At 34.3% G+C, this 17,062-nt stretch overlaps 1 protein-coding gene across 1 annotated transcript in view; it reads right to left on the bottom strand.

Moving 5' to 3' along the window:
- Positions 1-17,062, bottom strand: part of HCRTR2 (hypocretin receptor 2) — a 91,771-nt gene that overhangs the window by 25,257 nt on the left and 49,452 nt on the right. Inside the window, exon 2 of the mRNA XM_090280485.1 lies at positions 5,232-5,410. Coding sequence (XP_090136611.1) covers positions 5,232-5,410 — 179 coding nt within the window. The remainder of the gene's footprint in view (positions 1-5,231; positions 5,411-17,062) is intronic.

The raw sequence follows: 17,062 nt of genomic DNA, 5'->3' as shown, positions 1-17,062 counted from the left end.
AGCAACTCCCCATAACTATGTTCATCACTTGAATGAAGAGGTTGGTTATGCCTATGCCTTTAGCAGAAGTAGAAGTTACAGATGAGACCGAAGATACTACTGCACCACCTGAAGAAGCACCCAATTAAGTGGTGCCTTTCGAAGAGCTGTAATGCTCTTCTTTGCTGTGCTGTACATTCATCTCATCTTCATCACCTTCTTCGTCATCAGTACTGCACAGCTAATTCATCATCTTCATCATTCAAGTTGTAGTATACTTCACTGGTGAGTACCCGTATAAAATCTTACAGTACTGTATACATATGTTGTTAAAGTTACATAGGGTTAAGAATGTAGAATATGTTTAAGAACATAAGTAGTGTTTATAAAAGTGTGGAAAAGTTTCATAAGAGAGTAGGAAAGGTTAATAAGGGACGGGAATGGTTTATAAGTGTGTGGGGAAGGGTTTATAACGCCTTAAAATATATATAAATACTAAAATAAATGTAAGGTTCCTACTTTGTGGATTTTCACCTATTGCAGGGGGTCTAGAAAGTAATACCTGAGATAAGTGAGGGATCACTGTATATTTGTTGGTATGTAATGCACACTAACATACAATTTACATGACTTTCTTGGGGGGATATAAAATTGCATCTTATCATAAGTGATTAGAATTGCTGCTTTTCACATCTAGGAGTGTACTTGTGGTTGTCTTTTTCATTTAGATTTTGATAATAGCTCAAATCAATCAAATAATTAATCATAAGAAAATGATTCTAGTGGGGATTATGAATGTTGTGAATGAAGTAAAGCAAGATGATGTGAATTTCTTCTTCTGTCAGGTGCATCCTGTCGTCAGCGTAATGGTGGAAGCTTTCTTTGGTAGAGAATGAATCTGTTTTATATTAGCATATAGAAATGACAAAGGATCTCAGAGATCCATGCATGATAAGTAGAAGTGAAAATTTTGTCATATCACAGATTTGGATGATAGGCACTAATAGATCGGAAGGTGGAAGTGTGTGTCTGAGACTGAAGGAGGCTGTCCAACCACTAAGCATCCAGCACCCACATCGCAGCTGGCTTTTGTCCTTCTGTTCTTGGCATTGCCTGTGCAGAGCCTTTTCTGTGGTTTAAAAAAAAATCTCTTTCAAAAAGGAGCCAACTGCTCCTGTGAGGAAAACAAATGACCTAGAATTTTTAAAAAAATTCATGATAATTATTCAGCAAATAGCCCAATATATGTTAATGGTCTTGAATTTTTAGAATTATTAAAGATACAGAAATGTCACTTTAACTATTCATCTAAGATTTGTTATATTTGTGAGATTTTAAAGATTTTTGAGCATTTGCCAAACTGTTATAGAACTCACTCATAAATCTGAAGGCTGTATTGTATTATATTTAGAAGAAAAATAACCTATAAATTACAGAAAATTAGCAAATGAAATATCCAAAGAACCTTTTATTGAGAAAAATTGTTATATTTTATTTTTAAGTATATTTTATTGATTATGCTATTACAGTTGTCCCACTTTTTTCTCTTTGCCCCCTCTGCCTGCTACCCTCATTCCCTCCAGCAATTCCCCCCTTAGTTCATATCAATAGGTCATGCATATAAGTTCTTTGGATTCTCCATTTCTTATACTATTCTTGACATCCCCCTGTCTATTTTGTACCTTCTCATTATGCTTCTGTACCTTTACACCATTCTTCCCCTTCCCCGTCCCAGCTGATAACCCTCCAAATGATCCTCATATCTGTGATTCTGTTCCTGTTCCAGTTGTTTGCTTAATTTTGTTTTTGTTACTTAGATTCAGTTGTTGATAGCTGTGAGTTTGTTGTCATTTTAATGTTCATAGTTTTGATCTTCTTTTTCTTAAATAAGTCCCTTTGACATTACATGTAATAATGGCTTGATGATGATAAATTTCTTAGCTTTAATTTGTCTGGGAAGCACTTTATCTGCCCTTCCATTCTACATGATAGCTTTGCTGGATAGAGTAACCTTGGTTGTAGGTCCTTGCTTTTCATCACTTTGAATACTTCTTGCCAGCCCTTTCTTGCCTGCAAAGATTCTTTTGAGAAATCATCTTATAATCTTATGGGAATTTCTTTGTAGGTAACTCTCTGCTTTTCTATTGCTGCTTTTAAGATTATCTCTTTATCTTTAACCTTTGGCATTTTAATTATGATATGTCTTGGTGTGGTCCTCTTTGGGTTCAACTTGTTTGGGACTATGTGCTTCCTGGACTTGTGTGTATATTTCTTTTGTCAAATTAGGGAAGTTTTTTTGATTACTTTTTTCAAATCCCCCTCTGAATAGTTACTGGAACCAAGAGAAATACAAATCTTTCTGGAACTACCATAGGGATGGTGAAATATTAGAATTCTCTACTAGCACAATTTCCCCTGTGTTTCCATGAAAACATCAAAAGACCCCTTTCTTACTGACTATTTAATGAGGATATTTTTCTCTGTTGCTTAGTGCACTATTTCTCTCATAGAATTTTTCTACAGTTTATTTTTGTAACCTATTCATGGTCTTCAGCCAACTTACACAAACTAACCTTATAGTTAAACTTAGTGCTTGCAGTGAAGATTTCTTCCACTTACTGTTCCCAATTTACTATTCTTTCAATAATTTGACCTAAAAATCTATCACTTCTTTGCATAAGAGGTCATTGAAAAACTTTTGGGCTACAAATATTTTTGTAACATTTCAGATCCAAAAGACATCAATATAATTTCTATTAGTGGGCTATTTGTAGTCTTTCTCAGCTTTTGTTTTTATTAAGGCTTTATTTTTGGAATACTTTTAAGATCACATCAAAATTTAGGAGAACGTACAGATATTTCTTAAATACCTCCACCACATATACGCATAGCTTCCTCTATTATTAACAGCCCCCAAGAGTAGTAAATGTGTTGTAACTGATGAACTAATATTGATTATCCAACTTCCATAATTTACATTAGCATTCTCTCTTGGTGTTGTACATTCTAAGGGTTGGACGAAATGGAAATGTAAAACAACATGTATCCACCATTATACCTTATCATTGTGATGCCTTAAAAACCCTCTGTACTCTCTCTGACTATTCATATTTTCTAGTCCTTGACATCCCCAGATATTTTGACTTTCTCTATAATGTTGCCTTATTCAGAATGTCATATTCTTGGAATCATACAGAATATATATATATATATATATATATATATATATATATATAGTCTTCTAAAATAGTCTTCTTTCATTTAGTAATAAAGTTGTTCCTTGTCATTTCATGGCTTTATAGCTCACTTCTTTTTAGTGCAGAATGACATTCTATTTTCTGGATGTACCGCAGTTTATGTGTTCATTCATCTACTAAAGGACATCTTGGTTACCTCCAAGTTTTGGTAGTTATGAATAAAGCTGCTATACACATTTGTATGCAAGTTTTTGCATGGACATACATTTTTAATTCCTTTGGTAAATACCAAGGAGTTTAATTGCTGGATTGTATTATGGGCTGATGTTTAGTGTTGTAACAAACCACCAAACCATTTTTCAAAGTGGCTGTACCATTTTGCATTCCCACCAGCAGCAAAGATAAAAGTTCCTATTATTCTGCATCTTCATCAGCATTTGGTGTTGCTGGTGTTTCAAAATTTGTCCATTCTAACAGTTGTGTAATGATTTTTATTGTTGCTTTAATTTGTATTTTGCTGATGACATATGAAGTGGAGCATCTTTACATATGCTTCTTTGCCATCTGTAAAACTTCTTTGGTATGGTGTTTGTTAAGGTCTTTGGCCCATTATTTAATTGGGGTATTTGTTTCCTTATTATTGAGTTTTAAGGGTTTCTTGTAATTTTAGATAGCAGTCTTTTATTATGTTTGTTTTTCACAAATGTTTTCTCTTGGTCTTTAAATTGTCTTCTCATTGTCTCATTATTGTTTTTTACAAGGAAGGATTTTTTAATTTTAAAAAGGTTCTTAATTATTATTTTTTCAAATACCATACCTTTGGTATTATATCTAAAAAATCATCAACATATCAAAAGTCATCTAGATTTTCTGTTATATTCTGGGAGTTTTATAGTTTTGTGTTTTACATTTAGGTCTATGATACATTTTAAACAGTTTTTTGTGAAGGGTGTAAGGTCTGTGTCTAAATTCTTAAAAAAGATATTTTTTCCTTGTTAGTGTCCAGTTGTTCTACTTATGCTGACTTTTTATAATTAGGAGCACGTGTTTTTTCTCCAAATCCTATGATCACTCTCTGGGAGATTGGATGGAGTACAGATTGGAGGATGTAAGATGGATATGGGACATAGGGTTGGGGACAGAGGGGGGGTGTGGCCAGCATTTTCTCATAGCCCGATTGCTAAAGGGCTTCCATGCACTGAACATTATGGCTATGGCTCCTCACTTAGTCATTGTTTTCAAAGGTTTTAGAGCTATCAGAATATCAATTAGAAAATTGCTCTATGAAAATATTTGTTCTTATCATCTTATAGTGTATCAGTTATAGGAAAGCTGCTTTTACTGCTGAACAATAAATCATCTAATAATGACGATGATGACTGATAGTACTGAGAATATACTAAGTTTTTAAAAGATCATATTCCAGAGGGTAATCACAATGCCAAGTGATTTATATAAATAATGTAAGTAGATTCATGGAAACCATAGAATATAGCTATAATTAAAATTATTATCCTTTTTAAATAGGTGAATTACAAAGATCTCATGTATTTGGTTTGATAGCATACAATTGGTGATTGGCATAACAGACATTCCAAATCTGGAAATTAGATTCAGAGCCTACACTAAAACCTGTTTACTGTAATGCTTTGATCACATAGCTCCTAATTTCTCAGCATGAAATAAAACCAGTTATAAAAACAGATAACCCTCCATTATTTCAACTGGGAGAAGTTCAATCATTACTTTGTTCAGGCTCCTTATATTATAATCAAAAAATCAGAGTTGAAAGAAGAAAAAGGTTTATGCAGCATCTGATAATGACTTGAGGATTCTGTTACTTTATTTTAACTTAGAACTTAACTTGTTTACACAGAAAGTCAGAAGTATCATTTTCTTAAGTTTGCCAATCCCTGTGTTTTTCTTGCTTGCCAATTCCTTGGGCAAGTATATTTCTTCCTTTGTTAACTACTTAACAGAGCACTATGCCCATAAGGAAAATACTTTTTTAGAAGCTTCTGTGTTTGAACCAAAAAAATTTTCAAAAACAATTACCTGTAAATAAGGAATCACTTTACAGAGGGACTGTCCAAAGAACCAGGTCTCGGTGATGTCCACAACCAGCGTGGCTGGAAGGCAGGTGATGGTCACGAGCACATCGGCCAGAGAAAGGTTGACTATGAAGTAGTTGGTCACCGTCCTCATGTGGTGGTTCTTCCACACTGCTACACAAACTAATTTGCAAAGAAAAAGGAATAGTAATTATTACGGACTGAATGTTGGTGTCCTCCTGAAATTCATGTTCACATTCTAACCCACAACTAGGAAGTGGGCCTTCACCAGACCCAAATCTGCCAGCACCTTGATCTTGGACTTCTCAATCTCCAGAACTTTGAGAAATAAATTTTTGTTGTTTGTAAGCCAACCAGGTTATGGTATTTTGTTATAGTAGCCCACACATAATAAGATAGTAAACCAACCAAACAAACAAACAAAAAAATAGGTACTAACGAGGAAACATTGTCAAGCTAATTAATACTCCTATAAAGTCCACAAATAGCTATTGAAAGGGGAAGATGATTTAAGGCTGTGCTGTTTTCACTGAATTGGTTAGTCTGTATAAATGCTGAATATATACTTAAAATCAGTTTATTGGCCTTGTAAGACATTTCTCAATGGGTCATAAAGATGTGTTTACTTTCACTTGATTATGACTTGTAATTCTCAGAAGTTAAACAACAATCTTTGACTCTTCTTTCTGTTTCCTCATTGCTCAACATGTAATAGATGTTCAATAAATATTTACTGAATTGAGATGAATTAGGAGGTAGCTATTTTCAGTGGACTGTGGTGTTTGCCTCACCGATGACTTTTACCCTTATCTGATCCCAGACTCTGCATTTGGAACTTCAATAGACGAAGAGGTTTAAAGGACAAAAGTCAACAATTATTCAGCTCCTATTATTGCCAAATACTGAGCTAGATGGTTCCTACACTTAGGTCATTTAATTTGGTTGACAATCCCAAGGGAAGACATTATTATCAACATGAGGTAATAGAGACACAAGACATTCATGGAACTTGTCTAAGGACAAATGGGATTAAACACCAAATAAAGAGCTGGTCTTTCACTACACTGGTTACCTTCTTTTGTGAAAATAAAAATCATAACAAAACACATATAAATTCTAGAAATGCAATTCTTTCTATTACTCTTGATGGCCTCTAAACTTCACCTTTAACCAAGTATACTTTTCAATACTTTCACAGCTCAGTTTTCCTCACTGCCTTTCAGTGTATTCTTAAGTTTAAGAGCTGTGCTCTCTCATCGAGTTTCTCTTTATGGAAGAAACATCTGTCCTTGATTCTGTGACCTCTCTCTGGTATGTCTGAAGGTTGCATAATCACTGTCTTCAGAATTATATAGGTGCAAGCACTGCTACCACATGTATTGATGGCTTGCTTCATTGAAAGGAACTGTGAATTTGCCTGGGGTATCATTAACCTGCCAGAGCTGTCTCCCATGCACCCAAATGATGCAGTGATGAGTAAGCTTATACAGTGAAGAAATAAAAGCACATTTTGTTAAATTTAAGTCATTGAATGAGGATTTATTTTTGATAATTATGGTTCATTTATTAGGAGTTTCATGTAATAAAAATGCTTTACTAGCTCCTGAATCTGTAATTACCCTCCAGTCACCAACACATGCTAACTTAATAAAATACATGAATTTTTGAGGATTTAATTTTAAAAAACTTCACATCTGTATCTAACTCCAGCAGCCTAGAATCCAAAAACTCAGGTGAGCTTTATTAGGTGAACTGTAGTTTTTGTTATCTGAAAATGATGCTGCAGAATGATTTATTTCTCAGAAACACTTGACACACACATACACTCTCATGCACAAGCTCATCCTAGCAGGTGACTAACACATTATTATGGCTTGTTACGAGAAAATTAACAAAAACATCATACTTCTGATTTTGCTTAATAAATGGTCCAAATGGTACAATTTTGAAACTACAAAAAAAAAAAGACTGAAAAAATAAAAGCAATTCTAGTTTGTCTCCTAATTTTCCATATTTTGGAGGTACAAAATGGCAGTGATGGAAAGACAGTTTTAATGCATCCTGTTTAACCAATATGAAATATGAAAGCAAGTACTTTTTCAACTAACACTATTATACTACTTACTATCTATCGTCCACTGTTATAAGCAATTTAAGTAATTATCTAGTTTAACCCTCATAATAACACTATGGAGCAATAACGATTAATATTCCTATTTACAGGTGGGAAACTGAGGCTTGGGAGGTTGTGGAACCTAGTTAAGGACAGATAACTAGTTAAGGGCTAGAGTTTAGATTTAAATCTTATGCACCATGTTAAGCCATTATATTGCACCCTTGATTGAAGCAGAAGATGAAAAGGAAGCTGCCAACATTGATTTGACAGGACTTTTACGGAAGTTTGTAGAATTTTGTAATTGGAGATCATTGATTCTAACTTGTCATTTGGTGCATAAATCACCTCAGTAACATCCCTGTTCTATCCTGCCTGAACATTTTTATTTTTATTTTTTAAACATTTTTAACAGCAGAGAATGCTGTTAAAATGTTTGATAAAGACCTTGAGTTCACTTTGTGGTGCCTTTAACTACTAGCAAGTTTTTGTTTATGTTGAGGTGATGTGTGCTTTCCTTTTCTTTCTGCTCATGGGTTTTTGTTTTTTCTAGGAACCAAAGGAATAAATCCTACCATTTTTTTTTCTATATTATACCTGTATTAGTTTCCTGAGTTGCTATAACAATATAACAAATCGGGTCTCTTAAAACAACATAAAGTTATTATCTCACAGCTCTCGAAGCTGAAGTTCAAAATCAAGGAGTCAGTAGGGCTATGTTTCCTCGCTCAGAAGCCTGTAGACAATTCTTCATTGACTCTCTCCTGATCTCTAGTGGTTTGTTGGCAAGCTTTAGCCTTCCTTGACATGCAACTGCATAACTTCAATCTCTACCTTCATCATCATGCAGCCTTCCTCTGTGTCTCCATCTTCACATGGATATCTTCTTATAAGGACACCAGTCCTATTGCATTAGGGGCCCACTCTACTCTAGTGTGATTTCATGTTAACTAATTATATCTTCAATGACTCTGTTTCCAAATAAGGTCACATTCTTAGGTACAGATTGTTAGCACTTCAGTATCTTTCTTAGGGAGGACACAATTCAACCCATAATTGTCTGTCCTCTGTTCCCCAAAATTTGTGCTTTTTCCATAAGCAAAATACACTCATTTCATCTCAATAATCTCCAAATTTTAACCTACTTCAACATCAATTCCAAATCCAAAATTTTATTTAAATATTACCTAAGTCAAGAACAGGTAAGATTTGGGGTATGACCCTTCCCAGGGAAAAATTTCTCTTGACCTGTGGTCCAGTGACATGTAGGAAACAAATTCTCTATCTTCAAAATGCAACAGTGGCACAAGCAGAGAGTACATGTTCCCATTCTAAAAGTGAGCAATTGGAAGGAAAAGGGGTCACTGGTCTAAAGCAGGTCTGCAAGTCAGTAGGGCAAGTCCCATTTATTTTAAGGTATAGGAATAATTCTCTGAGGCTTGGTGCTCTGTTTTCCTCACCCAGCAAAGTGGTGTTCCTGCCCACTGGAGCCTGTAGCAAATGTCCTTCCTTGCCTCTTCCTAGCTTTTGGTAGTTTGCCAGTAATCTTTGGTATTCCTTGCCTTGCAAAATCTGCCTTCATAATCAGATGATATTCTTCTGTGTTTCTATCTTCACATAGCCATCTTGGATTAGAAGCCTAACCCACTTCACTATGACTTCATCTTACCTAATTATATTTACAATGCCTCTATTTCCAAATAAGGATAAATTTTGAGGTCCGGGGGGTTAAAACCTCATATTATCTTTTTGTAGGGATACAACTGAACCCATAACAGTAATCAATCAAATATTTAAAGATCATGCCTATAATCATACCTCAAGCCTTTGGTTACCCAGGCTAAATATCTCCCAGACCATTATGCTCAACTACAGGTTTTGTAACTCACATCACCCTAATACCTTCCTTTATCCTGAACTTACTTGAAATAATCAGTAATGGCTCCAAATGAACTATCTGTAACTGCCACATATTTCCAAGAGTGATCTAACCGGGGCAGCAAGGTACAGGATGATTGCTTTGGTCAGTATTTCTCTGTGAAGACGGCCTGAGATCCTGTTAGCTTTCCTAATAGCCAGGTTATACTTTTTAAGATTATATATGTATACAATTACTAGAACTTGGTTTTCTGTATAGATGTTTCTGTACTTTTGAATCTTGGGGAAAAAATAAAAAAAATCTATAAAGAACATTATCTGTACACTTGAAGAAAATTGAATTTGAACTTTATGTTAGATAATTATACTGTGCCATTTTTAAATATCTTAAGTATGGTCTTTACATTATGCACATTTAAATATTAAAGACTATGGCCATGCCTACTTCCCATGACATTACTTCTCTGGGCTAAATCTCACCACACCCTTCATATATAGTAGCAGGATTTTCCCTCTTATCACCTTGGTCTTTTTATTATGAAAATTCTATATATTACCAGTAGATATCTCAAAATGAGCTATTGAGAACAGCACACAGATCTTCAGGTACATGTTTTCTATATTTGTGTTGAACAAATATCCATTTGTTTGTTCACTCACCCGTTTAAAGTATTGAAGGTACAAGGTGAACACTGCCTTCTCATGATAGCACATTAAGTTTATGCAATATTAAATTCACCATCTTGCCCAACATTTTTCAGCTTGGACTTTATATTTCTCTGAAGTTTAATATCCTTTGCTTTTCTCCCCATTACCTATATTTGAAATCTCCTACCTCTGTAGTTTTCTTTCTGTTCTTTACTGCAAATATTCAGTTGGATTATGTAATTATTAGCTAGCGCACTGCAATAACCTCCTAACAGTTCATCTTACACCCTGCCTATCTAACCTCCTAATAGTTCATGTTGCACCTTACCTATCTTTATTCCTATCCATTTTATCCCTTGATAGCATTCACTCCAGTTGTATTAATTTATTCTTTATTAAAAAAACAACAACAAGATTTAAATAGCCATTCCACCATTAAATTCTCGCTGAACTTTCCCACTGCATCTTGCAATGCCACCCATAAATTACTCAGAGCTACAATAGAAGTCTGATATCTCACTTTGTATCAAATATATTCTATGCTGAGGGCATTGCAAATATTATTGCTTTGTTTGTAAATGACCATACTCATTTCAACGCCATTTTCAACTAATGTAAGCCAACCAAACCCATCCAAAATGAATCAAACAAATTTTTTAAAAGTTTGTTTCACAAAATCTCTCAATTAGCCTAACACAATATGACATCTTTCTTCTTTAAAACTATATCATATGTTGTGTCTTTTCTGACCAGGAATCACAATCTAAAATTATTATGAATTATTATGGGCGTACACATATTTTTTCTTATGTTCCTACTGATACAAAGGCTCATTATCATTTTGAGCTGGTCCTTCACTTTCTTTTACACTCTTGGTTTCAGCAGCTTTTCCCCCAACACAAACACTGCTGGGAACATACTTGGCAATAAATAAATATTTCTGACATTGATTTGTTCATAAACTTATAGTGCATTGCTGACATTGGTATGGTACATTTACCCATGCACTTCTGTAAAAGGATGGAAAAGCCCCACCAGCTTAATAAAGCCTTTATTTTCTTCATTCCTTTTTGAGTAAAGTCTGACAAATGACAGAAAACTTAGTTGCTTGTCAATTATTCTCTTGGCTCATAGTTCGTCGTACACTACATTCTGATGAGCTTTGGTAGGTCCCAAGACATGAACTGGGTACTATTTCTGAAATCAGTTTTCTGAATGATCATGATCCACCAACATTAAAGTCCGTTTGTAGTGAGTGTGCACTTAAAAGTCTGCCCTCATTAGCCAGGGGCAGGGAAGGAACCGCTGAGAACATAGGGGAGAAGGACATAACTGAAGGCACGAATGAAATCGCTGTAACTCCAGCTCTAACACAGAATTTAATGAGACAGAGATTTGTGAGAGGCAGAGGTGCCAAGAAGATAAAATCTGTCTATTCCTTTCTCTCTCACCCCCTTCTGTGGTTTACCTTCTCTCCTTCTCTAAGAATCTAATGATATATGTCTCCTGTCTTTTCTCCAAAGGACTCACAGATGGAAAAGTGGCTCAAGAGGTATGGGAACATCTGAAGCTTGTGATGTTTTTAGAAATAACCTTAGCTATTTTGCTGTTATTTTATGGGCAAAAGGTTTAACTGACTTTCAAAGGGGAAAAGGAAATATTAGTTTAGAAATACCTCTGTCATTTTACTCTGCATTTAAACTGTTTGTTATATTACACACTCATAAAATGATAAACATGTCAAGGAATATCTTTAGAAAAATACTGCAGTTCCACCCTTTGCCACAAAGTGTCAGTGAAAGCCTTTAAAACTGTTTACCCTGTCACTTCAGAGATGAGTTCTAAACATAAAATTAATTTAATATTCGTTATAATATATAAATGAATATATTTTTAAAGTGTAATTTTCTAGACCAAAAATTATTCTTAGAAAGGATAAAATGGTCACCACCTTCTCAACTAATTACAAATGAATGAGTTAAGGTGAAATAAAATATTTCTACATGACAGAAAACAAAAGCAATTGAATATATGGGGAAAAAAAGCCTATACTTAACTCCCATAAGAAAGCACATACTAATGAAGTCATCCAGAACCATTTCAGAATATAGATTTAAGAAGTGAGGAAGTTGACTAGTAGTCCTAAAAAGATATTACAAACACTGCATGAAACCCTAAGGTTTTTTTTTTTCCTTTTTCTCACCTTCTTTGCATGCCACCATTCTGGCATTGGCCCTCCTTCCTATTTTTAGTATTGCTTCCTTCTCTTCCTGGGTCAATACACCAGTATGCCAAGCTCAACCTCCCATTCTCCACCTCCATACCTTGACAAGGAAGTCTATAAATGTCTGTCTGTACTCAGAAGAACAGCAGGCAAACGTGCCACTAGGTTTTTTTTTTTTTTTTTTTTTTTTTACGTGTCTGACAGAGATGACCCTGCCAAGAACCACATGTGTAGTGTGAAATGTGCCACCCAAAAGGCTATATAATGTTAACAGAAAGCAAAATTGTAAAAAAGTCACAATATATATGCACACACAACATGTCTAAAATGTATTTCAGTTTTTGTTTCCTCAAGAAAATATAAAAGTCTATAATTTGACAAATATGTTTTCGCTGGCACCTGCTCATTATGTTAATGTAGGCAGGAATTCTCCTAGAGACTAACTGATGTCACTGTGGTGTTGATATCAGTGCAGCAATGTGGGGAATAATTAAGACACCACAATTAACAATTCATCTGCAACGTGGTTTAGAAAAACAGCATCTTCACACACACAGATGCACAGGGAGAAACTGTGCATAGAAGAATGTTATAAAATGGAAGCCCAAAGAAGATAATTTATAGAACTCAAGTTCAAAAATAAATTCTTCAGAGAAAAAAAACACAGTGTGGAGTGGGAGACTGGGCGTGACTTTTCACCTGTTGGTGTGGCATGATTGCTCCCGGTCACCAAGGCTTCTGTACAGGAAGGAGATGTCAAAGGTCAAAACAGCACTGTTACTAATAGGTATTTCTAGTGAAGGCTGGTCTGTGGGGAAGTTTAGGAGTGTGGAAGGCTCCATGGTCTGAGAATCTGCAGTTCCATTGATGGCTACATCTAGTAGCTGTAATTTCACTTCTGTAGAATTTGCTTATGGAGGAATACTAACTTCCTGGTTATCCATATCTTTTTAGTCTTCATAGGTTAAGTCACTGAAGGTGCTTGCCCCAGTGCAGCTTCTCAGAATGCATCTGGGTCTCTACGTTGTCCTCAGAACTGTACAGACATATGGTTAGTCCTTATCCTTGGTGCCTTTGCACTGATTAACACTCACAAGCAACCTATCCTTCCCATGACATTTGACTTCTGTTTGTCTTCCTGCCTGAGATCTAGATATAGTTATATAATTTTCATTGCTGTATAGTATTTCAATGTGTGATTAGATTACCGTTTATCTACTCTACTGTTGATGGACATTCTAGTTGGTTCTAATTCAGGACTATTGTAAGCAAGGCTGTTACTAACATTCTTGTCTATGCCTTTTGACAGGCATATGTATGGGTCTCTGTTCATCATATATCTAAGAGTGAAACTGCTATCACAGAGTGTGTATATGACCACAATTACTACATAATTGCCAGAGTTCCAAAATATTGTTGTGGTATCAGTTTTTACTCTCAGAAGCAAAGGCGTCTCAATGATTATATTTTTTGCCAAATTAAGCACTGTCAGTCCTTTTCATTCTAGATTCAAGTTTAATATTTATATGTTTATTGGCTATTTGGAAAGGGAAGAGAACATTACTCTCCAGAGTTTTTGTTATTTTAAAGAATTCTTATTAAAATTTTTATGAGACATGTTGATGGCTACTGTATATAAAATTTCTTTTAAAATTAACATGATGGTTCCCTGATTTAAATCTGTACTTGTTTTAAAACTTGGTAGCCCTCAAATTGTTCCAGCCATTTATCTCCCCTCTTCCTGTTGTAGTCTATCAACTTTTATTTTTTATCATCTAATATGGTTTACTTTTCCTAAAATAGTGTCATTTTAAAGAATCTATATTTTACTTTTTATTTTCTAAAGGCAGGGCCTCTATTCTGAATATAGTCTATGTACAATAAATGGTTGCTAAGTGATTGCTTGATTGCATAAAATCTGCATGATTCAGATTTAGTTTACATTAGAGAATTTATCATGACTATTTAATCTTGAAGAAAGTAAAAGAACTCAATATATGTAAATTGTAGTACCTACTTCTTCGGTGGCACTGTCCGTCTACTGACATACATCCCTGATAGAGTTAGTGCCTAAGAGTGTCTTGAATGAAGACTGGAAACACTGGAACAGACTTTTGGATGACAGAATGGACCACATTAAATGCAGTTGCACCTATACTAGAGACTGAAGGAAAACCTTTCTGCTGGGGCATAGGTACATTATAATGGTGAAAACTTCAATCTCTGCTACTAACCATATTGATTTCTATTTCATAGTAATTTTCACTTAATGGACATAAGTAAATCTGCTATATGCTTAACTTTACTGAATAATTTTAAATCATATTTCATTGCTAGCTCTGAGTATAGTTGAAATAACTGAGTAAGTGGAAAGAAAGACTATTTGTACCTTCTCCAAATATTACTAATTTTAGACTTACCCAGGATTATGACATTCAAATGGTACTTAATAATACTGTATGATAACCCTTTTTTAAAACTGGCTAATTAATTTTTAAAAATGCACTTTTGTCTCCCATGTGGCTACAGAAAGTGTATCTCACTTTTCTTAGATCTTAAAACACTCAATTCTTCAAATCACTGCTAAGAGTCTGGAGTGGCATAAATTTTTTTTTTTTTCCTGAAAGAAAAAAAGAGAGAGCGTAGTTTTTAAATCATCATACCACTTTTATTACAAATATTCTCTTCAAACAAAAATAGATTCCATAGAGGTAAAGACCATATATTTAGGAGTTTAAAACCTAATGAAAATCCCAGCTTCAATATTCTTTAACATGGGGAAAGTTACTTAACCTCCCTGTGCTTCAGTTTTGACATGTATCAGATTAAGATACCTGTGCCTGTGTCCTTGAATTGTTTTAATGAAGATAAAAGTACTTCATACAGAGCTTGCAACCTGAATCCACTAAAAATTATATTTTCGACAGAGTGAAACTTAATAAAATTCTCCACAAGTTATCACTGTCATCCAAAAACAAAGACATCTAGCACTGGCTATTTTTAAAATTTTACTGAAGATTCTGATCTTTATTTGATAGCTAAAATTTGACTTGTAATAAGTAATCGATAAACATTTCATAGTTTTAGGGCTTGCACTGAGTAAGGTAAGAAAACATCCTTTTAGACAGCATGTCAGAGAAAATGAGATTTTTAAATTTCAACTCTATGCAAGAGAGAAGACAAAAAATAAATATCCACCTGGCTCTTCTGGACAAGAGCAATGGCATAAATGGCCACAGCTGTTCAAAATTCACATCCCATGGATTCAGTGAGAACTCCCAAGGAAATAGGAATTGCATGGTGCATTTTAATAAGTGAATATGTAAAGATTGTATTAAGTAATTGCTTATTTGACTAAGTAATATTCATACCCCAGTGAATGGGTATGAAAGCGAATTACATGCAAATGAATGTAAATAGTTGCACATTGACAAAGGAGGGATGCTTTTTGAAGCAACTATTAGTATCGTTAAGCTTTTAATTATATGCTGAGGCCAAATGTTTCTGTTAGAATAGATCTTGGAAATAAAAAAGAACATAATTTGAAAAACAACATTTCGTTTAGGAAAATGGGTTAGGACACCTGTTCCATGGAAGATGTGTGACGATTAACAGAGATGGAGAAGTTAATCATAGTAGGAGGAGCAGGGTGGAGGTGAGAAGATGAAGAGTTTTTGAGGACATTTAAATTTGATGTGCTTAAGCAACTTACATCAGGAAATTGGCTGTGGTGTACTGAAATTTAGAGCAACAAAAACAAAATGTATGCTAGAGCATTTATTAATAGGAAGGCTTGTCAAATAGCCCATGCTAGTTTTTCTTTAATTTGTCATTTTGCCATTGCCTTGACAATCTTTTCTCTTTAATGGCTAAGTTCATTGCTTTTTATTCTTTTCATTTCATATTTTTTGTTCAAATAAAACTTTATAATAACTGAATCTGCCATATTAAAGTCATGTATTTCTAATCTGAAAAGACACAAAATAGACAATATTTTTGGTTTAAAAACAATTACTTTTAAAAATACTTGCTTCCTTTCCCTTAGAAAATGCAAGTACCATAGTTTAAATTAGAAATCAACAACCCTGACACTTTAGTTGTTAAAGTAGGTGTTCCTTTTAATTCTGCTCTCCATTAAAACAAAACAATGATCCACTATAATTACATATAGACAGTTTATTCTTATTCCTCTTCTTTTAAAAAAATATTTGCTCCACAAAAATCTAATTTTGAAAATGGATATTGAAATTTTTGCTTGTCAAAGATTAAAAAGTACCCTTAATAGAATATACAAGTCTATGTTTATTTAAAAAATAAGGAATTGCTATCTATAAATTTTATGTACTTTGCTTAGCTATTAAAATACATGTAGATGACTAGTATAAGTAGGATATCAATTAGACCACATTTTTCATTAAAAAAAAAAATGTTTTCTTGGTCCTTACTCATACCACATCTCTGAATGACATCTTAATCTGGAAGGGCTTGGGAAAGAGCCTAGAGGCATAGGAGTGGGAAGTAGCAGTTACCTGGGCTAATTATGAAGCATTTTAAATTACCCAATCTTTCTCACTGAGTCACAGCCCTCAGCAAAAGATTTCATACAGAGGTGAAGTAAGTTCTCTATCATTCCAGGCATATATGCTGAAGTGAGGGTAAGGGGTGACTGGTTGGTTCTTATGTCAGGAAAGTGCAGGGTCTAATATGTGGAATGGGTCTTGGTCTCATTGGTTAGAAATGAGCTAGCAGAGAAGTATTTGAATTATTTCCTTGGGTAATGACAGTCAGATTCCTGACCCATACTGAGTTTTTGCTTGAATTCTTATTCATTCTTTCAAAATATGCTTATTCAAGATAATATTTGAGTTTTCAATAATAACTTACACATGTTTTAACATAGGATTTTTTTATTTTGTGTAAAACACAAAACTATGTACTGTGGTTTGGATTT

This window comes from Furipterus horrens, unplaced genomic scaffold, assembly GCF_987537825.1.
Source record: "Furipterus horrens unplaced genomic scaffold, mFurHor1.1.pri manual_scaffold_6, whole genome shotgun sequence".
NCBI classification, from domain to species: Eukaryota; Metazoa; Chordata; class Mammalia; order Chiroptera; family Furipteridae; genus Furipterus; species Furipterus horrens.
The sequence above is the reverse complement of the archived record's forward strand: the minus strand, read 5'-3'. Positions and strand labels throughout refer to the sequence as shown.